General features: G+C 46.9%; 1 protein-coding gene across 3 annotated transcripts in view; it reads right to left on the minus strand.

Annotated features, from left to right (window-relative positions):
- LOC115107164 (myosin phosphatase Rho-interacting protein-like) overlaps window positions 1-23,037 on the minus strand; it is a 76,625-nt gene that overhangs the window by 52,751 nt on the left and 837 nt on the right. For all 3 annotated transcript variants that reach the window (XM_065007846.1, XM_065007845.1, XM_065007844.1), the window contains exons 2-3: window positions 14,397-14,474; window positions 12,260-12,325 (exon numbers count right to left, since the gene is read on the minus strand). In XM_065007846.1, coding sequence (XP_064863918.1) covers window positions 12,260-12,325; window positions 14,397-14,474 — 144 coding nt within the window. The remainder of the gene's footprint in view (window positions 1-12,259; window positions 12,326-14,396; window positions 14,475-23,037) is intronic.

Raw genomic sequence — 23,037 nt, forward strand, 5'->3', positions numbered from 1 at the left:
CCTCTATACCAGGTGGTGTCAGAGGAAGAACCCTAAAAATTGTCAAAGACTCCAGCCACCCTAGTCATAGACTGTTCTCTCAAGCGGTACCGGAGCGCCATGTACATATTACCTCGACTAACCGGTCGGTACCCCTGTATATAGCCTCGCTACTGTTATTTTATTGTTGCTCCTTAATTATTTGTTCTTTTTATTTATTTATTTACTTCAGTTTATTTTAGTTTCTTTTCTTCTTAAAACTGCATTGTTGGTTAAGGGCTTGTAAGTAAGCATTTCACTGTCAACTACACCCGTTGTATTCGGTGCAAGTGACAAATACAATTTGATGGTTAGGTTTGGCAGAAGAGAAGCTGATCCTAGAATTGTGAGAGAGAGAGAGAGAGAGAGAGAGAGAGAGAGAGACCACACAGAGAGAGAGAGAGAGAGAGAGAGAGAGGCCAGTCCAGTCCACACACAGAGAGAGAGAGGGCCAGTCCAGTCCACACACAGAGAGAGAGAGGGCCAGTCCAGTCCACACAGAGAGAGAGAGGGCCAGTCCAGTCCACACACAGAGAGAGAGAGGGCCAGTCCAGTCCACACACAGAGAGAGAGAGGGCCAGTCCAGTCCACACACAGAGAGAAAGAGAGGGCCAGTCCAGTCCACACACAGAGAGAGAGAGGGCCAGTCCAGTCCACACACAGAGAGAGAGAGGGCCAGTCCAGTCCACACAGAGAGAGAGAGAGGGCCAGTCCAGTCCACACCGAGAGAGAGAGAGAGAGAGAGAGAGAGAGAGAGGGCCAGTCCAGTCCACACACAGAGAGAGAGAGAGAGGGCCAGTCCAGTCCACACAGAGAGAGAGTGCACTGTATAGTGCACTACTTTTGAACAGAGCACTATGGACCCTGGTTGAAACGCAGTACACTATACAGGAAATAGGGTCCCACCTGTAAAGGAAAAGGAAAGGGGGAAACTGAAATATGTCTCTCTGAATCAGAGAGGTAAGGGGGGGGCGGGGCTGCCTTAAATCGACATCCACGTCTTCAGCGCCCGGGGAACAGTGGGTTAACTGCCTCGCCCAGGGGAACAGTGGGTTAACTGCCTCGTTCAGGGGAACAGTGGGTTAACTGCCTCGTTCAGGGGAACAGTGGGTTAACTGCCTTGTTCAGGGGAACAGTGGGTTAACTGCCTTGTTCAGGGGAACAGTGGGTTAATGGCCTTGCTCAGGGGAACAGTGGGTTAACTGCCTTGTTCAGGGGAAAAGTGGGTTAACTGCCTTGTTCAGGGGAACAGTGGGTTAACTGCCTTGTTCAGGGGAACAGTGGGTTAACTGCCTTGTTCAGGGGAACAGTGGGTTAACTGCCTTGTTCAGGGGAACAGTGGGTTAACGGCCTTGCTCAGGGGAACAGTGGGTTAACGGCCTTGTTCAGGGGAACAGTGGGTTAACTGCCTTGTTCAGGGAACAGTGGGTTAACTGCCAGTGGGTTAACGTTCAGGGAACAGTGGTTACAGTGGGTTAACTGCCTTGTTCAGGGGAACAGTGGGTTAACTGCCTTGTTCAGGGAACTGTGGGTTAACTGCCTTGTTCAGGGGAACAGTGGGTTAAAGGGAACAGTGTTCAGGGGAACAGTGGGTTAACTGCCTTGTTCAGGGGAACAGTGGGTTAACTGCCTTGTTCAGGGGAACAGTGGGTTAACTGCCTTGTTCAGGGAACAGTGGGTTAACGGCCTTGCTCAGGGAACAGTGGGTTAACGGCCTTGTTCAGGGAACAGTGGGTTAACTGCCTTGTTCAGGGGAACAGTGGGTTAACTGCCTCGTTCAGGGGAACAGTGGGTTAACTGCCTTGTTCAGGGGAACAGTGGGTTAACTGCCTTGTTCAGGGGAACAGTGGGTTAACGGCCTTGTTCAGGGGAACAGTGGGTTAACTGCCTTGTTCAGGGGAACAGTGGGTTAATGGCCTTGCTCAGGGGAACAGTGGGTTAATGGCCTTGCTCAGGGGAACAGTGGGTTAACTGCCTTGCTCAGGGGAACAGTGGGTTAACTGCCTTGTTCAGGGGAACAGTGGGTTAACTGCCTTGTTCAGGGGAACTGTGGGACGTCAGCAAACCACTCGCCCACACGACGCCATCTTGAAAAGGGGATTCATCTTTGAAGAGCACACTTCTCCAGCGCGCCAGTGAAGGTGAGCATTTGCCCAGTGAAGTCGGTTACGACGCTGAATGATAGCCTAACTCATAAGTCATGTTGTAACCCATGGGCCTATATAATTAAGGTGGAGTACACCTACTCCATAAATCAGTCCTGGGCAACTCCAGTCCTCTGGGGCATGATTGGTGTCACACTTTCTCCCCATCCACCCCATCTAGCAAACACATCTGATTTAAACTGCATTTTTAACTGAAGATCATGATTAGTTGATTGTTGGAGTCAGGTGTGTTACCTGGGGCTAGGGGTAAATGTGTGACCACCAATCACGCTCCCGGGGACTGGAGTTGCCCAGGCCTGCCATAAACAATCAATTCTTCTGGTTTTAATTGTATTTTTTATTGCCCGGGCCGGTGGCAAGTGGTGTCAGAAACCATTGCCTGCTCTGCTCTGCTCTGGGGTGGGAGTGAAGCAGGAAGCTGCCGTTTTAAATAGCACATGTGCCTTGACACGTCACTGCCATCCCTGTTGCATCACACACACTACTCCTATCTTCCTCCCTGTTGCATCACACACACTACTCCTATCTTCCTCCCTGTTGCATCACACACACTACTCCTATCTTCCTCCCTGTTGCATCACACACACTACTTCCTCCCTGTTGCATCTTCTTCTCCCTGTTGCATCACACACACTACTCCTATCTTCCTCCCTGTTGCATCACACACAGTACTCCTATCTTCCTCCCTGTTGCATCACACACACTACTCCTATCTTCCTCCCTGTTGCATCACACACACTACTCCTATCTTCCTCCCTGTTGCATCACACACACTACTCCTATCTTCCTCCCTGTTGCATCACACACACTACTCCTATCTTCCTCCCTGTTGCATCACACACACTACTCCTATCTTCCTCCCTGTTGCATCACACACACTACTCCTATCTTCCTCCCACAGGCAGATAGACTCACTCACTACAGCTTCTAGTCCCGTCGGCTGAATACTAGGGTTAAATACCTCAGTCAGGATGACAACGACCAAACTATGAATTCAACACCTGGTGCAGAGGTCCCAGACCATAGGGAATCTTCAGGATGGTATCTCTTCCTGCTCTCTGTTGTAGCATTATGTCAGACAAAGTGTGGACTATGGAGAGAACTCGATGACCCGGTTTCCTCCCGGTCATTGACCCACTCCGGTCCAGGGTTTCTCAACAACTTATCATCAGGGACTGAGGAGCTGTAGACCGTCTTGGGAGGTCCGCTTAGATTGAAACTGGCCCTTCAGAACTGCCCAACTGGTGTCAGTCAACTACCCAAGGGACTGGTTTGCAGCTACATCTCAGGGTTTGAGAAAACACTGCTAGCCTCTGTCTCTCACCGCAAGTCATATGTCTCTCAAATGTACGACACATCCAATCCCATCTGATGTAGCAACATTACATTAGTCTACATTAGTTCTGGGTGCTTGCAGTGGCAGGCTGTGTGTGTGTGTGGAATGTTTGGGTCTGGGGCATATCTGGCATTTCTGTGTGGTTTTGGGGTCTAATGCTCTCTCTCTCTCTCTCTCTCTCTCTCTCTAGCCCTGTTAGTTAGTGGGAGCCTGCTGCATTTCACCAAATATGGGCATGTAAGAGGAATGCGGTGTGGAGCCTAGACCTCGGAGCATCTCCTTGACAGTTAGTCTCCTCGTGGACTAAACTAGTCCAGCTCCAAGAAGACACTGCCCACTTGAATTAAACATCTTCAGTGAAATCTTCCCTTAAAACACCTTTTTATTTTACCTTCCCGTAACCATCGAGGCAAAACAACATCTTCTAGGGAAATATTACCTTCCAATCTGCTTTCTACGCACGTCATGGTTCCATGGCAACAAACAACCTGCTCAACTGAATCATGACATAGTTAAATCATTCAAATCCATCTACCTAGAGTCCTGTGAGATGGTGTTATATTGACCAGGATTCATCAGCTTTAGAACATTTGAAAAGTGCTGCTCTGGTCATTGTTGCCGTTCCCACTAATCTCGTCGTGGCGTCTAGCCCTTCTACCCCTTTGAGTTGGGATGGGCTGCCCACCTCTGGCCTCTTCAGCTGGCCAAGAGCACAAGAATGACTAACAGTTAACCACCACTGAGGAGGAGAAGGGATACAGCAGTCCATATTGGGTGTTTTTATGGGGGTAAAGTAGTAGAGAGTCTGTCAGGGCAGAGGAGAATCAGCGCTGAGCTTCGTATGGTCTCTGGCACATCCCAGCTAGCTAATAGCTTCACGTCAGTTAACGTTCTCTCAGTGTCTAAAATACACACCATCTTCCTTTTAGATAATGCAGAGGCATTCTAGCCTGACGTAGGTTCTCTCAGTGTCTAAAATACACACCATCTTCGTTTTATATAATGCCAAGGCATTCTAGCCTGACGTAGGTTCTCTCAGTGTCTAAAATACACACCATCTTTGTTTTATATAATGCCAAGGCATTCTAGCCTGACGTAGGTTCTCTCAGTTCCTAAAATACACACCATCTTCATTTTATATAGTGCCAAGGCATTCTAGCCTGACGTAGGTTCTCTCAGTGTCTAAAATACACACGATCTTCGTTTTATATAATGCCGAGGCATTCTAGCCAGACATAGGTTCTCTCAAACACTTTCAGTAGGACATGACATGGTATAACATGCAACGTATGCTCACATGTGGTTATCATCAACAACACATATGTGAAGCGTGGTAGTGAATTCTCTGGCGCTAAGTGAACCATATTTAGCATTGTCAGGTGGCTGGCTAATCAAGAACATCATGGTCTGGCATCTTTATCACTGGGAGAGAGAGGAGAGGACTGTACAGTGAGATATGGAGACAAAAGCTCCTCAGAAAGCTCTATGAAAGGCTGAGCAATAGAATAGAAGATCACTTCATCAAAAAGAGCGATATTAATGATATGTTGTACAGAACCAGGAAGTAGACTATAGAGATATTAATGCTACATTGTACAGAAGCAGGAAGTAGACTATAGAGATATTAATGATATGTTGTACAGAACCAGGAAGTAGACTATAGAGATATTAATGCCACGATGTACAGAACCAGGAAGTAGACTATAGAGATATTAATGCTACGTTGTACAGAACCAGGAAGTAGACTATAGAGATATTAATGCTAGACTAGACTATAGAGATATTAATGCTACGTTGCACAGAAGCAGAAAGTAGACTATAGAGATATTAATGCTACATTGTACAGAAGCAGGAAGTAGACTATAGAGATATTAATGCTACGTTGTACAGAACCAGGAAGTAGACTAAAGAGATATTAATGCTACGTTGTACAGAAGCAGGAAGTAGACTATAGAGATATTAATGCTACGTTGTACAGAACCAGGAAGTAGACTATAGAGATATTAATGCTACGTTGTACAGAAGCAGGAAGTAGACTATAGAGATATTAATGCTACGTTGTACAGAAGCAGGAAGTAGACTATAGAGATATTAATGCTACGTTGTACAGAACCAGGAAGTAGACTATAGAGATATTAATGCTACGTTGTACAGAACCAGGAAGTAAACTATAGAGATATTAATGCTATGTTGTACAGAACCAGGAAGTAGACTATAGAGATATTAATGCTACTTTGTACAGAAGCAGGAAGTAGACTATAGAGATATTAATGCTACGTTGTACAGAAGCAGGAAGTAGACTATAGAGATATTAATGCTACGTTGTACAGAAGCAGGAAGTAGACTATAGAGATATTAATGCTACGTTGTACAGAAGCAGGAAGTAGACTATACAGATATTAATGCTACGTTGTACAGAAGCAGGAAGTAGACTATAAAGATATTAATGCTACATTGTACAGAAGCAGGAAGTAGACTATAGAGATATTAATGCTACGTTGTACAGAAGCAGGAAGTAGACTATAAAGATATTAATGCTACGTTGTACAGAACCAGGAAGTAGACTATAGAGATATTAATGCTACGTTGTACAGAAGCAGGAAGTAGACTATAAAGATATTAATGCTACGTTGTACAGAAGCAGGAAGTAGACTATAGAGATATTAATGCAACGTTGTACAGAAGCAGGAAGTAGACTATAAAGATATTAATGCTACGTTGTACAGAACCAGGAAGTAGACTATAGAGATATTAATGCTACGTTGTACAGAACCAGGATATAGACTATAGTGGTATCTGTATTCTGTAGACATAAAGTGTATGTCCAGCAAGGAGGAAGATGGAGGGTATTTTTCCTCTAATATACAGTTGGCCTATATAGGGTTTGGGGTCTATATAGGGTTTGGGGTCTATATAGGGTTTGGGGTCTATATAGGGGTTGGGGTCTATATAGGGTTGGGGTCTATATAGGGTTTGGGGTCTATATAGGAGTTGGGGTCTATACAGGGGTTGGGGTCTATATAGGGGTTGGGGTCTATATAGGGGTTGGGGTCTATATAGGGGTTGGGGTCTATACAGGGGTCTATATAGGGGTTGGGGTCTATATAGGGGTTAGGGTCTATATAGGGGTTAGGGTCTATATAGGGGTCTATATAGGGGTCTATATAGGGGTCTATATAGGGGTTGGGGTCTATATAGGGGTTGGGGTCTATACAGGGGTCTATATAGGGGTTGGGGTCTATATAGGGGTTAGGGTCTATATAGGGGGGGTTGGGGTCTATATAGGGGTCTATATAGGGGTTGGGGTCTATATAGGGTCTATATAGGGGTTGGGGTCTATATAGGGGTTAGGGTCTATATAGGGGTCTATATAGGGGTCTATATAGGGGTTGGGGTCTATATAGGGGTCTATATAGGGGTTAGGGTCTATATAGGGGTCTATATAGGGGTTGGGGTCTATATAGGGGTCTATATAGGGGTTAGGGTCTATATAGGGGTTAGGGTCTATATAGGGGTCTATATAGGGGTCTATATAGGGGTTGGGGTCTATATAGGGGTCTATATAGGGGTCTATATAGGGGTTGGGGTCTATATAGGGGTCTATATAGGGGTTAGGGTCTATATAGGGGTTAGGGTCTATATAGGGGTCTATATAGGGGTTAGGGTCTATATAGGGGTCTATATAGGGATTGGGGTCTGATCATGTTGATGATGAAGAATCCACTTCCATCTTCTCCTGACGTGTGCTGAACTCCCAAAATAACGTATCAGCAATATTTTGGGAGCGTTCCTATTCTAGGGACAGTGACGGTAAATAGTGGTCATTTTCCTGACCCCGTTTCCCGGTGCCGTTCCGGAGAGTTCCCTGGGCTGCAGATGAAAAGGCCGGAGGACAATGAGCCCCACCGCGTCAGAGTAACCAGGGTAACAAAGAGAGGAAAACACTACGACAACCCAACGAACACGTGTCAGTCACACAATTGGGAAAAAAATGGACGCACGCAAGAATAGACAACACACACACACACATGGAAACTGGGATGTTTCCTCCCTTTGTCATCGCGTGGGGATTCATGATTACATAAAGAGAATTATTGTGATTTCAAACATCTCATCTCCAGAAAGCAACCAACTATACACAAAAACAGTGCCTTGGTCTTCATCTCAGCAGTCAAAAGCAGAGTCATCTCCTCTTCGTCAATTTGGATTGCAGAGAACTGATAAGTGGGGTTTGATAAGTGGGTTACGTGTAAAGCAGACCCAACACTAGGGTCAGGGTTAGAAGCTGAAGTCCAGGGACTGAAGCAGCATTGACAGTCAGGCAGAGTGTGTAAAGGCCTCTCACACAAGCAGCCTAATCTCCAGTATGATCAGCCAGTGGGGTTGGTCACCAGTGTCACATTCCCCAGTGACACGCAGACATGCACACGAACACACACTAACCTGTAATGGACTTTCTCTGGTCTATGTTCTTCTGTTTCTTTCTTTCACAATCTGTATTTTTCTACTAACCTTCCCCTCTCACACTCTGTTCTCTCACACTCTGTTCTCTCACACTCTGTTCTCTCACACTCTGTTCTCTCACACTCTGTTCTCTCACACTCTGTTCTCTCACACTCTGTTCTGTCACACTCTGTTCTGTCACACTCTGTTCTGTCACACTCTGTTCTGTCACACTCTGTTCTGTCACACTCTGTTCTCTCACACTCTGTTCTCTCACACTCTGTTCTCTCACACTCTGTTCTCTCACACTCTGTTCTCTCACACTCTGTTCTCTCACACTCTGTTCTCGCTCACTCTGTTCTCTCACCCCCTCCTCCTCTCACCCCTTCTTCTCTCTCCTTCCTCCTCCCTCCCTCCCTCCACCTCCCCTCTCTCTCTCTCTCTCTCCACCTCCCTCCCTCTCTCTCTCTCTCTCTCCACCTCCCTCCCTCTCTCCCTCCCTCCCTCCACCTCCCTCCCTCTCTCCATCTCCCTCTGTCCCTCCCTCTCTCCACCTCCCTCCCTCCACCTCTCCACCTCTCCACATCCCTCCCTCTCTCCACCTCCCTCTCTCCACCTCCCTCTCTCCACCTCCCTCTCTCCACCTCCCTCACTCCACCTCCCTCACTCCACCTCCCTCACTCCACCTCCCTCTCTCCACCACCCTCACTCCACCTCCCTCTCTCCACCTCCCTCTCTCCACCTCCCTCTCTCCACCTCCCTCTCTCCACCTCCCTCTCTCCACCTCCCTCCACTCTAGTATTAGCCTGGTCAGGGACAAAGCTCATGCAAACTTGCAACATTTTGTTAAATATTCGGGGCCCTCAGAATTTCCAGCACCAATGAGATTCAGGCAGACAGACACTGCTGTAAGCTATTTGAGCAATGGATAAGAAGGAACTAGGTAGGCTTATTTTATGACGTTTCAGAGCATGACCTTTTTTCCCCTTTCATGCTGAGTAGTAATCGAAACAGAGAGAGAAGGAAAGATTAAGTTGAGGAACTATTGCCCTTCTCGATGGATGTAAAAACAGACTGTGTTTACTTACTTTGAGAAGCTCCACAGTGATGGTGAGTTGAGACAATCACAAATACTATCAGATCCCAAAATGGGTAGATTTAGAGGCCTCAAACTAGTCCTACTTCTATATGCATAATCAGGTGAGTGTTCCTACTCAAGATTGACAGGAGCACTCTAAACAAAAGAAAACGAATAAATTGACAACTCGTAAATGGAATGAGATAAACCAGTGTAGCCTAAGTTGATCGCTCTAAACAACGTGTCCACTCTGACAATGACAATGCTAAGACTGGAGTAGTAATATATTGAACGCGTTAACAGACATTACCGTAACCAAACAAACATCGTAGATTAGAAACAATGGTAATTAACGGTAAACGTACTACTGGTGATAGAGGTGAGCCGTCCCAGAGGCCTCCGCAATGGACTAGTCCACTCAGACAGGCGTGAATCAGACAGGCGTGAATCAGACAGGCGTGAATCAGACAGGGTGAATCAGACAGGGGTGAATCAGACAGGCGTGAATCAGACAGGCGTGAATCAGAGAGGCGTGAATCAGACAGGCGTGAATCAGACAGGGGTGAATCAGACAGGGGTGAATCAGACAGGGGTGAATCAGACAGGCGTGAATCAGACAGGCGTGAATCAGACAGGGGTGAATCAGACAGGGGTGAATCAGACAGGGGTGAATCAGACAGGCGTGAATCAGACAGGGGTGAATCAGACAGGCGTGAATCAGACAGGCGTGAATCAGACAGGCGTGAATCAGACAGGCGTGAGTGAATCAGACAGGCGTGAATCAGACAGGCGTGAATGAGACAGGGGTGAATCAGACAGGCGTGAATGAGACAGGGGTGAATCAGACAGGCGTGAATCAGACAGGCGTGAATCAGACAGGGGTGAATCAGACAGGCGTGAATCAGACAGGGGTGAATCAGACAGGCGTGAATCAGACAGGCGTGAATCAGACAGGCGTGAATCAGACAGGCGTGAATCAGACAGGCGTCTCGTGTGCCATAATTATTTTGTATACATTTGCCACTGCTGGACTAAAACAAATCTCGGTCGACCAACAGCCTATCAACCAAACAATCAACTAAATGTGGTAGGCCATCAACATGGTTATGGTTCCTCGGCGTGAGGTTTACTCTGCGGTAGGCTGGAGTAGAGCTAGGTAGGCTAAAAGAGACAAGAATGCTACCAAGTCATCTCTTTTTCCAGGCAGGTAACCACCGATTACATCACCACTACACAGGCAGGTAACCACCGATTACATCACCACTACACAGGCAGGTAACCACCGATTACATCACCACTACACAGGCAGGTAACCACCGATTACATCACCACTACACAGGCAGGTACCACCGATTACATCACCACTACACAGGCAGGTACCACCGATTACATCACCACTACACAGGCAGGTACCACCGATTACATCACCACTACACAGGCAGGTACCACCGATTACATCACCACTACACAGGCAGGTACCACCGATTACATCACTACTACACAGGCAGGTACCACCGATTACATCACCACTACACAGGCAGGTACCACCGATTACATCACCACTACACAGGCAGGTAACTACCGATTACATCACCACTACACAGGCAGGTACCACCGATTACATCACCACTACACAGGCAGGTAACCACCGATTACATCACCACTAAACAGGCAGGTACCACCGATTACATCACCACTACACAGGCAGGTACCACCGATTACATCACCACTACACAGGCAGGTAACCACCGATTACATCACCACTACACAGGCAGGTAACTACCGATTACATCACCACTACACAGGCAGGTAACCACCGATTACATCACCACTACACAGGCAGGAACCACCGATTACATCACCACTACACAGGCAGGTACCACCGATTACATCACCACTACACAAGCAGGCACCACCGATTACATCACCACTACACAGGCAGGTAACCACCGATTACATCACCACTACACAGGCAGGTAACCACCGATTACATCACCACTACACAGGCAGGCACCACCGATTACATCACCACTACACAAGCAGGCACCACCGATTACATCACCACTACACAGGCAGGTACCACCAATTACATCACCACTACACAGGCAGGCACCACCGATTACATCACCACTACACAGGCAGGTAACCACCGATTACATCACCACTACACAGGCAGGCACCACCGATTACATCACCACTACACAGGCAGGTAACCACCGATTACATCACCACTACACAGGCAGGCACCACCGATTACATCACCACTACACAAGCAGGCACCACCGATTACATCACCACTACACAGGCAGGCACCACCGATTACATCACCACTACACAGGCAGGCACCACCGATTACATCACCACTACACAGGCAGGTAACTACCGATTACATCACCACTACACAGGCAGGCACCACCGATTACATCACCACTACACAGGCAGGCACCACCGATTACATCACCACTACACAGGCAGGCACCACCGATTACATCACCACTACACAGGCAGGTAACTACCGATTACATCACCACTACACAGGCAGGTAACTACCGATTACATCACCACTACACAGGCAGGCACCACCGATTACATCACCACTACACAGGCAGGTAACCACCGATTACATCACCACTACACAGGCAGGTACCACCGATTACATCACCACTACACAGGCAGGTAACCACCGATTACATCACCACTACACAGGCAGGCACCACCGATTACATCACCACTACACAGGCAGGTAACCAACATCACCACTACACAGGCAGGTACCACCGATTACATCACCACATCACCACTACACAGGCAGGTACCACCGATTACATCACCACTACACAGGCAGGCACCACCGATTACATCACCACTACACAGGCAGGCACCACCGATTACATCACCACTACACAGGCAGGTACCACCGATTACATCACCACTACACAGGCAGGTAACCACCGATTACATCACCACTACACAGGCAGGTACCACCGATTACATCACCACTACACAGGCAGGCACCACCGATTACATCACCACTACACAGGCAGGTCATTCAACCTACAAGGACATTATGAAACACTACTCCTCCTTGTCAAATTGCCTCTGCTTGAAACCGTAAGGCAAGAGAGTCAGTGCCATAACCTGGTTACAGACGCAGGTGAGGAGCTGTTAAGTTGTTAGGTAGCAAGTGGAAGTAGCGTGGCTGCTTTGACAGATCCTTACCGATTCGTCCAGGGCGAAACGCAGGCAGCCATGTTCGTACAGCACAAAGAACCTCCGTTGCCATTTCTGTCGGGAGAGAGAGACAACGTTACTACATCTGTCTGCAGGGAGAGAGAGAGAGACAACGTTACTACATCTGTCTGCAGGGAGAGAGAGAGACAACGTTACTACATCTGAAGACGTGTTTAGGAACAGCCTATGATTTAATACTGTATGTCTGCAGGGAGAGAGAGGAAGGGTGTTGGGCTGAAACATGCCACCGGACTACTAGTGTGTAGTAACATAGTGAGACAAGCTTCAAGATACAAGGGACGGCTAGTGGTTAGAGTGTAGGGGCGGCAGGTAGCCTAGTGGTTAGAGTGTAGGGGCGGCAGGTAGCCTAGTGGTTAGAGTGTAGGGGCGGCAGGTAGCCTAGTGGTTAGAGTGTAGGGACGGCAGGTAGCCTAGTGGTTAGAGTGTAGGGACGGCAGGTAGCCTAGTGGTTAGAGTGTAGGGGCGGCAGGTAGCCTAGTGGTTAGAGTGTAGGGGCGGCAGGTAGCCTAGTGGTTAGAGTGTAGGGGCGGCAGGTAGCCTAGTGGTTAGAGTGTCGGGACGGCAGGTAGCCTAGTGGTTAGAGTGTAGGGACGGCAGGTAGCCTAGTGGTTAGAGTGTAGGGACGGCAGGTAGACTAGTGGTTAGAGTGTAGGGACGGCAGGTAGCCTAGTGGTTAGAGTGTAGGGACGGCAGGTAGCCTAGTGGTTAGAGTGTAGGGACGGCAGGTAGCCTAGTGGTTAGAGTGTAGGGACGGCAGGTAGACTAGTGGTTAGAGTGTAGGGACGGCAGGTAGCCTAGTGGTTAGAGTGTAGGGACGGCAGGTAGCCTAGTGGTTAGAGTGTAGGGACGGCAGGTAGCCTAGTGGTTAGAGTGTAGGGACGGCAGGTAGACTAGTGGTTAGAGTGTAGGGATGGCAGGTAGCCTAGTGGTTAAAGTGTAGGGACGGCAGGTAGCCTAGTGGTTAGAGTGTAGGGATGGCAGGTAGCCTAGTGGTTAGAGTGTAGGGATGGCAGGTAGCCTAGTGGTTAGAGTGTAGGGATGGCAGGTAGCCTAGTGGTTAGAGTGTAGGGATGGCAGGTAGCCTAGTGGTTAGAGTGTAGGGATAGCAGGTAGCCTAGTGGTTAGAGTGTAGGGATGGCAGGAAGCCTAGTGGTTAAAGTGTAGGGACGGCAGGTAGACTAGTGGTTAGAGTGTAGGGACGGCAGATAGCCTAGTGGTTAAAGTGTAGGAACGGCAGGTAGACTAGTGGTTAGAGTGTAGGGACGGCAGGTAGACTAGTGGTTAGAGCGTAGGGATGGCAGGAAGCCTAGTGGTTAAAGTGTAGGGACGGCAGGTAGACTAGTGGTTAGAGTGTAGGGACGGCAGGTAGACTAGTGGTTAGAGTGTAGGGACGGCAGGTAGACTAGTGGTTAGAGTGTAGGGGCGGCAGGTAGCCTAGTGGTTAGAGTGTAGGGGCGGTATGTAGCCTAGTGGTTAGAGTGTAGGGACGGCAGGTAGCCTAGTGGTTAGAGTGTAGCGCCAGTAAGCAAAAGGGTGCTAGATCAAATCCCTGAGCTGACAAAGTAAAAATCTGTCGTTCTGCCCCCTGAACAAGGCAGTTAATCCACGGTTCCCCGGTAGGCCGTCATTGTAAAATAAGAATTTGTTCTTAACCTACTTGCCTAGTTAAATAAAGGTTCAATTAAAAAAACTAATGACATGACGACCCTGCAGTGGACCCTCAGGTCTACATCCACTGTATACAAACACTACCGACGCAGGTTCAGAGTCCATTTCTCTGACTCTATTGATCATCGGTCTGTAGTGTTTCAAGCTCTTCCATTACTCTCCGAACAAGATCTAGCTTCCTAAGTGGATTTTAAAAACCCGATAAAAACCTCCTGCTGGTCCACGTTCACTCATCCCCTCATCTCACTACAGGGTTCTGCTGCCTGGGGAATGGTGTTCGGCGAATGTTTATCATGTGACTACAGTGCTACGGAACAGCGAACATGCATACTAACCCATCCCCCACTTCATGTGAGCGCACACACACACACACACACACACACACACACACACACACACACACACACACACAAACACACATCATGGGTGCTCTTACCCGGGATCTTTGCATGGGATTGCTAAAGTCTGTTCCCTCGGGGGCCAAGCACAGCCATCCGCCATAAATAGGTTTGGCCTGTAAAACACAAGAGAACAGAGTAATTTAGACGAGCATTAACATTGAGGGGGGAGGGGGAAAGCAGAGAGAGAGAAAGTCTGGGTGAATGAGTAGAGAGAGACCCTCAAGGCGAGGCCGTGTTAAAACCACACCGGTTAGCAAGCCTGTCAGCGTAATCAGCACCATTTGATGCTACAATGCACTGCCTTTCCGTTCCATGAGTCTAGAATGAAGCTTTCTGTGTGAACAACAACCAGCGCCTGCCTATTAATCTATATTCACCTCATGGAAGTATTTTTGAGCCAAAAAAACCTTCTCGTTCCCAACGAAAACACAGAGGAGAAGTTCAGAAAGACGTGGAAACATAAACAGGGAGACAGAGTTCCCACAAGGCCGAGGGGGAGAAACATTTCAAATGGGTGCTCTTTGTACTCTATTAAAAAACTCCTGTCTGTCTCTAATTTTGACTGTTAAACATTACCAAGAAGCAGCTGTCAGGCCCGTTGGGCTCCTTTTCCCACTCTGAACCCTTCAATTCCAGGCTAGCGTCTCCCCTGCAGCAGAGAAGTGTAGGATTATTAGTCTGCGGGGGATTTTGACCATATTGCTAGCTAGCCCGTGCCTCTGTATATCAGTCATAAATCCACATGTGCCTTGTTTCAGCTTGCGAAAACTGCCTGACTAATGTGTCTACAGAGACAGGTAGATGAAGTGGTGCCTTCTAAAAAGGTGATAGGTGATTGAGGTAAACGTGTCAGGACATAGTCCTTAGACATCTGATAAGAAGAGTCTGGTGGCCTCCCGAGTGGTGCAGTGGTCTTAGTGCTAGCTGTGCCACTAGAGATTCTGGGTTAGAGAGTCCAGGCTCTGTCGCAGCCGGCCGCGACCGGGAGACCCATGGGGTGGCGCACAATTAGCCCGGCGTCGTCTGGGTCAGGGGAGGGTTTGGCCAGCAGGGATGTCCTTGTCCCATTGTGCACTAGCGACCCCTGTGGTGGGCCGGGTGCAGTGCACACTGACACGGTCGCCAGGTGTACAGTGTTTCCTCTGACACATTGGTGCGGCTAGCTTCCAGGTTAAGTGGGCATTGTGTCAAGAAGCAGTACGTCTTGGTTGGGTCGCGTTTCGGAGGACTCACGGCTCCCAACCTTCGACTCTTCCGAGTCCGTACGGGGAGTTGCAACAATGAGACAAGACTAACTACCAATTGGAAACCAGGAAATTGGAGTGAAAAAGGGGTACAAATGTTATTATATAATAAAAGAACAATCTGGCATTTAGACTGAGGATTAGCATACACCAGACACGATCCAAAATGGATATTTCCTGTCCTCGGATCCTATATAGGGGTGGAAGACAGCCTAGCAATTAAGAGCGGTGGGACAGAAACCGAAAGGTCACTGGTTCGAATTCCCGAGCTGTTTCAGTTGTGCCCTTGAGCAAGGCACTTAACCCTAAATTGCGTCGGGGTCACCGTCAATAATGGCCGACCCCAGGACGTGACCCCACTCTTCGAGGGCGCCTCAGAGGGAGTGGGGTATGCAAAAAACACATAGGACAAATACTATTCTATTATTATAGCTATATGGGTAATGTGATCAATAAATGAGGCCATACCACACAGGTAAGAGGTGTTTTATAGCATAGCAAACTATTTCTCCATTGGTCGAGAGACAGCGGCAGAGAAAACAGAGCGAGAAAGAGACTGACAGAAGAGAATGAGAGAGAGACAAAAGGAGAGGTAGAGAGAACGAGTGAGAAAGAGACAGAGGAGAGAATGAGAGAGAGACAAAAGGAGAGGTAGAGAGAACGAGTGAGAAAGAGACTAACAGGAGAGAATGAGAGAGAGACAAAAGGAGAGGTAGAGAGAACGAGTGAGAAAGAGACTGACAGGAGAGAATGAGAGAGAGACAAAAGGAGAAGTAGAGAGAACGAGTGAGAAAGAGACTAACAGGAGAGAATGAGAGAGAGACAAAAGGAGAGGTAGAGAACGAGTGAGAAAGAGACTGACAGAAGAGAATGAGAGAGAGACAAAAGGAGAGGTAGAGAGAACGAGTGAGAAAGAGACTAACAGGAGAGAATGAGAGAGAGACAAAAGGAGAGGTAGAGAGAACGAGTGAGAAAGAGACTGACAGAAGAGAATGAGAGAGAGACAAAAGGAGAGGTAGAGAGAACGAGTGAGAAAGAGAGAGGAGAGAATGAGAGAGAGACAAAAGTAGAGGTAGCGAGAACGAGCAGCTTTGTAGCCCATAATGATGTTGGTGGGCCTGAGGAGCCAGGAGGCCTGGAAAGCAGAGGAGAGACACACCCTTGCACTCTTCCTCCACATACAGGCCTCACTTCCTCTACAGTGGTCCTCCCGTTACCTTTCTGTCCCCTCTCCCCCCCAAGGCAAGCCCGACCACCGGCAGTGAGGTTAAGGATCAATCCCAATAGACAACAATAGTAACGGCGTCTTTTCTTAGGCACTAATGTGTTTTAGTTCAGAACAGAGGCTTTAATAGTTCTACAATACTTCCAATGGTTAATCATTCATCCCCATTACTACTCCACATTGAACAGCTACATTACTACTCTACATTACTACTCCACATTGAACAGCTACATTACTACTCCACATTGAACAGCTACATTAGTACTCCACATTACTACTCCACATTGAACAGCTACATTACTACTCCACATTACTACTCCACAATGAACAGCTACATTACTACTCCACATTGAACAGCTACATTAGTACTCCACATTAGTACTCCACATTACTACTCCACATTGAACAGCTACATTACTACTCCACATTACTACTCCACATTGAACAGCTACATTACTACTCCACATTGAACCGCTACATTACTACTCCACATTGAACAGCTACATTACTACTCCACATTACTACTCCACATTGAACAGCTACATTACTACTCCACATTGAACAGCTACATTACTACTCCACATTGAACAGCTACATTACTACTCCACATTGAACAGCTACATTACTACTCCACATTACTACTCCACATTGAACAGCTACATTACTACTCCACATTGAACAGCTACATTACTACTCCACATTGAACAGCTACATTACTACTCCACATTGAACAGCTACATTACTACTCCACATTGAACAGCTACATTACTACTCCACATTGAACAGCTACATTACTACTCCACATTGAACAGCTACATTACTACTCCACATTGAACAGCTACATTACTACTCCACATCGAACAGCTACATTACTACTCCACATTGAACAGCCACATTACTACTCCACATTGAACAGCCACATTACTACTCCACATTGAACAGCTACATTACTACTCCACATTGAACAGCTACATTACACTCCACATTACTACTCCACATTGAACAGCTACATTACTACTCCACATTGAACAGCTCCTACATTGAACAGCTACATTACTACTCCACATTGAACAGCCACATTACTACTCCACATTGAACAGCTACATTACTACTCCACATTGAACCGCTACATTACTACTCTACATTGAACAGCTACATTACTACATTGAACCACATTACTGAACAGCTACATTACTACTCCACATTGAACAGCTACATTACTACTCCACATTGAACAGCTCCACATTGAACAGTTACATTACTACTCCACATTGAACAGCTACATTACTACTCCACATTACTACCTTACATTGAACAGCTACATTACTACTCCACATTGAACAGCTACATTACTACTCCACATTGAACAGCTACATTACTACTCCACATTACTACTCCACATTGAACAGCTACATTACTACTCCACATTGAACAGCTACATTACTACTCCACATTACTACTCCACATTGAACAGCTACATTACTACTCCACATTGAACCACAGAGAAACGCTTACATTACTACTCCACATTGAACCACAGAGGACGGCTACATTATTGTTTTACTGTTCTCACATGGTATGCATTTGTTGCATGAGAAATAAGGAGTGCTGTTACTGCCTCGTCGTCATTGAATTGTGTGGTAGGATATCCATTAGCGGATTCTGGTGTGATTGATGTAGTGATGTCCCATTCCCTGGGGTCATTTCTCTCTCCCTACCACTAGCTGCTCCGTTCGAGTATCACTCCCACACCAAGGGAGAGTCAAAAACAAGGGGGAGGGTTCAGGGAGGGGGTGGGGGGTTATTGGGATTCAACACAACTCTCCATTTCCTCCCCACTACAGACCAAGGGGCCCTTAATGACTGAAGGGGCTTCCTCTCTCCTCCACTCATTTCAGAGCCATGCTAAAAAGTCCATTCAAATGTACTGTGTAGTCCGATTGTCCACCTTACTCCTGCTAGCCAAGTAAAACCATTGCAGAGCCTTGGTCATTCTGGAATAGAAATGGAACGTATAGATCTAACATACATGATTCTGGACCATGTGGAATTGAGATCAATGTATGTGTATCCTAGAACGCTGGTCTCCACCGGTGAGAGTAACCTCTGGGAAACTCTGCTCCAGTTTCAAGCCCGACCCCGCACTTCCTTTCACAAGCTCTTCCTCTCCTTCCTCCCCCCAAACTCCTGCCCCCACCACCTCCTCCCTGAGTTCTCTTCTCTCTCCTTCCCTCTATACTCGTCTCCTACCACCTCTCCCAGACTGTTTCTGCTCACTCACTCACCCAGCCACCACCCTCTCTCAAATCCCTCTGTCTATACCTCCATCACATCCCCCCCATCTCTCCCTCCCCACCATCTATCCTGAGTGTGTTGTCCCCCTCTCCGATGCCTCGGGAACTACAGGGCAGTGTAGCTCAGCGATAGTTATTAAGGGTTGTTTTTCTGGATCTAGGCTCTCTCCTCTCTCAAAAGAACATACAAAGTGCTCTCTCTGGCACACATCATCATATGAGCTTGGAGGCATCTAGACCTAGGTCTACAGATCAGGGAAATAAGTCATTTTTCCCACTAAACTACCTGCCAAAGACGTAATCTGCTTTGACGCCCCTCTCCTCCCACAGTTCCACCTTCCTCCCGTCATTGCGGTGTATAACAAAGAGATTGTTTATATTGGATACTGTTCCTCCACATTCTGTTCCTTTTCCTTCAGATAACTTATCCATGTGGGCTAGGAATATTGTTTTGTTTTTTCTCTTCTCAATGTTGCAATCATGAGGGAGGTTTGATCAAATGACAGGAGAGTGAAAGATTGAGCCCTTTTCCTTCACGTCCAGAATCAGATTCAAAATAACTTGTTTTTTAATATAGGGCTCAAATTGAGTTAGACTAAACGAGAGCTTCTCTTGGAGTCATTCCGTGTTTCAACTTCATTAGGACAACATGGAAGCACCCCGACCTCTAGTCATCTACTTACTAGCAGCCCAGTGGAGGGAAGAGGAAACACCCTCCATGTTTCACTTATGATTTCTACACTTCCACTTTCCTGCTATTTCCATTTGGTCCACTCATCCCAAAAGAAGTCATTAAATAATATGAGCGAGCAGATAGCCTACAGTCTTCAATAATGTTGACATTGTCTTGTCGAAAATGGCGGTCAATGTCATGGCTAGTTTCTCAGAATGGATTTGGGATAGAATGTGGTTCTTCCAAAGTATTGTTTTATTTTATGAAAGCAGGCCTAGCTAGCGTAGAAGATTATTGTTTACGTTGTCAGGTTAAGATCCGTCTGGTATGAGACCAAGTCATTTCCAGCCCTGTATAGAGAACAGAAGCATCTCTGGCTCCACCTGTGATGTCATAAAGGACCGTCTAAAGGGGATCCTTGGGACGTCCCAACGTTGATGTCACCCCCATTGACGTTGAAATTTAAAAATGGTTTGGTAAGTGTTAGGGTTGGGTAAAGGTTATAGGTAAGGGTTATGTTTAGGGGTTAAGGTTAGTGTATAGCCCTCCCAAGGATTCCGGATAGCACTAACCGAGAGAGGAGGGCTGCATCTCAGTGAGATTAAGAAAGTGATGTAAATCACTTTAAGATTCTATGCCTGACTCAGCAGTCCGGGTTGGAAGGGGTTAACCCCGCAGTAATCACAAGCAGGCCGTCACACACAAACACACACATCCTCACGCACAGTCTCGTCGGAGGAGAGGACCGCTTGCTGTTGTTGCTGTTCTTAAAGCCACGTTCAAGGGCCCATCTGGACATCATCGCATGGGATCAATTACAGGATACAAGCGAGACTAGCTAACGATCTGGAAGACAGATCTTCTCATTCACTACTTCGCTGGCTGAAGGAAAAGGCGAGATAAGCTTATTTTTTGGACTGGAAACGTGTCATTTCAACCAAAGACTTGACGGTGCTTTGTTTCTAACGGATGTGTACTCAAGTCCACATTCATGACGACTGTGTGTGTGTACTCAAGTCCACATTCATGACGACTGTGTGTGTGTACTCAAGTCCACATTCATGACAACTGTGTGTGTGTACTCAAGTCCACATTCATGACGACTGTGTGTGTGTACTCAAGTCCACATACATGACTGTGTGTGTACTTGAGTCTACAACTTCATATTTTCAGTTGTGTAACATCTTGAGCAGGAGTGTAACAGTCCACATACTGGTACCAAACCCGGTTGGTACCGCTGGTGCACACTGTGAATCGGATGAATACGGAAAAACAATAGATGAAAAAAAAGACACTAACGCTGCATTGTATGCCTCTTAGTAACTGTGAGATGAAAAAAAAACATCTGACTATTCCGTTAAAAACAACTAGAGCCAATGTGCACATTGTAATCAAAAATGTGAATATTAACTGGCCCATTTCAAACCTGTCCTTTTGTGAGGCACAGCGGGGAACTAGTTGTGTATCATGGAGGGCGGTGGATAAACCAGGAGGCTCTTCATCATCGGTTAAACCTCTAGTTTGGGAACTAGTTGTGTATCATGGAGGGTGGTGGATAAACCAGGAGGCTCTTCATCATCGGTTAAACCTCTAGTTTGGGAACTAGTTGTGTATCATGGAGGGCGGTGGATAAACCAGGAGGCTCTTCGGTTAAACCTCTAGTCTAGTTGTTATCATGGAACCTCTAGTTTGGGAACTAGTTGTGTATCATGGAGGGTGGTGGATAAACCAGGAGGCTCTTCATCATCGGTTAAACCTCTAGTTTGGGAACTAGTTGTGTATCATGGAGGGTGGTGGATAAACCAGGAGGCTCTTCATCATCGGAAACCTCTTTTGGGAACTAGTTGTGTATCATGGAGGGTGGTGGATAAACCAGGAGGCTCTTCATCATCGGTTAAACCTCTAGTTTGGGAACTAGTTGTGTATCATGGAGGGTGGTGGATAAACCAGGAGGCTCTTCATCATCGGTTAAACCTCTAGTTTGGGAACTAGTTGCGTATCATGGAGGGTGGTGGATAAACCAGGAGGCTCTTCAAAAACCTCTAGTTTGGGAACTATCATGGAGGGTGGTGGATAAACCAGGAGGCTCTTCATCATGGAAACCTCTAGTTTGGGAACTGGTGGAGGGTGGTGGATAAACCAGGAGGCTCTTCATCATCGGTTAAACCTCTAGTTTGGGAACTAGTTGTGTCTCATGGAGGGTGGTGGATAAACCAGGAGGATCTTCATCATCGGTTAAACCTCTAGTTTGGGAACATTTCGTCTTCCCAGTAGATTACAACAGCGAAGGGCATAGAGTGTTTATGTTGCCACTGCTCAACCAGAATAGCCTGTGCAGCTGCCAACACCTCAAATACGTAGACACGTTTACACAGACACCGAAGCAAGATGAAAACGCAAAAAAAATCAAAATAATAATAAACTTCTCCCCTCTGCATTCAAGCACCCCGTCCGCAGCCGATTCTGACCGGGCCAAATAGAATTACTAGAGAGAAAGGTATGTTAATAGCCACGGATATGTGCCCAATCTCAGTGGTTAAGAACAGGGGTTTTCAGCACCTTGTGAAAGTGCTCGAACCACGTTATAAACTTCTCCTTCTCGCACCCATTTCAATAAACAGGAAGTACCCCGCTCTATGTATGCAAGCTAAAGTCAATGTTGTCAATGAGTTGGCCAATGAACCCGTGTTGCATTTGTCAGCAATCAAGTTTTCAAGATATGTAACTTTCAAAATACAGAAATCATCCCCGTATGATGCATAGTTGATGAGTAATTGTGTGTTTTCATTTAAGAAAGTCCAGTGTTGTTATTCCTTATGGTGCTCTTATGTGATTCGACTTGGATCATGCCTTATTCGACTGATGATCTTGTATGGAGTCAGGAATAACAACACTTTGGATTTTATTAAATAAACAAAAAACATTTTTGCCATTTCCTTTTCCCGCTGTTCACTGAAACTGAACTGTGACCCCGAAACCGCAGCAAGTACCAAACAATGGGTTTGGTGAACCACTACACCCCTAATCTTGAGTCAGCTCAGCTGCAGAGAACCCACGGCCGGGGTCACATTCAGGAGGGCACCATCGTATTGTTTGCGTCCACAGATATCTGTGTGTGGCAGATAATGCCCCTGAGTCAGCTGGTGACCCTGCTTGCCAATGCCAGCCCTATGGGACAAGGGGATCGTTCAGGTCAATGTCTCCCATGATGGGTCAGCTGATTCCTCCTTTTGGATGGGT

Source organism: Oncorhynchus nerka, linkage group LG23 (assembly GCF_034236695.1).
Source record: "Oncorhynchus nerka isolate Pitt River linkage group LG23, Oner_Uvic_2.0, whole genome shotgun sequence".
NCBI classification, from domain to species: Eukaryota; Metazoa; Chordata; class Actinopteri; order Salmoniformes; family Salmonidae; genus Oncorhynchus; species Oncorhynchus nerka.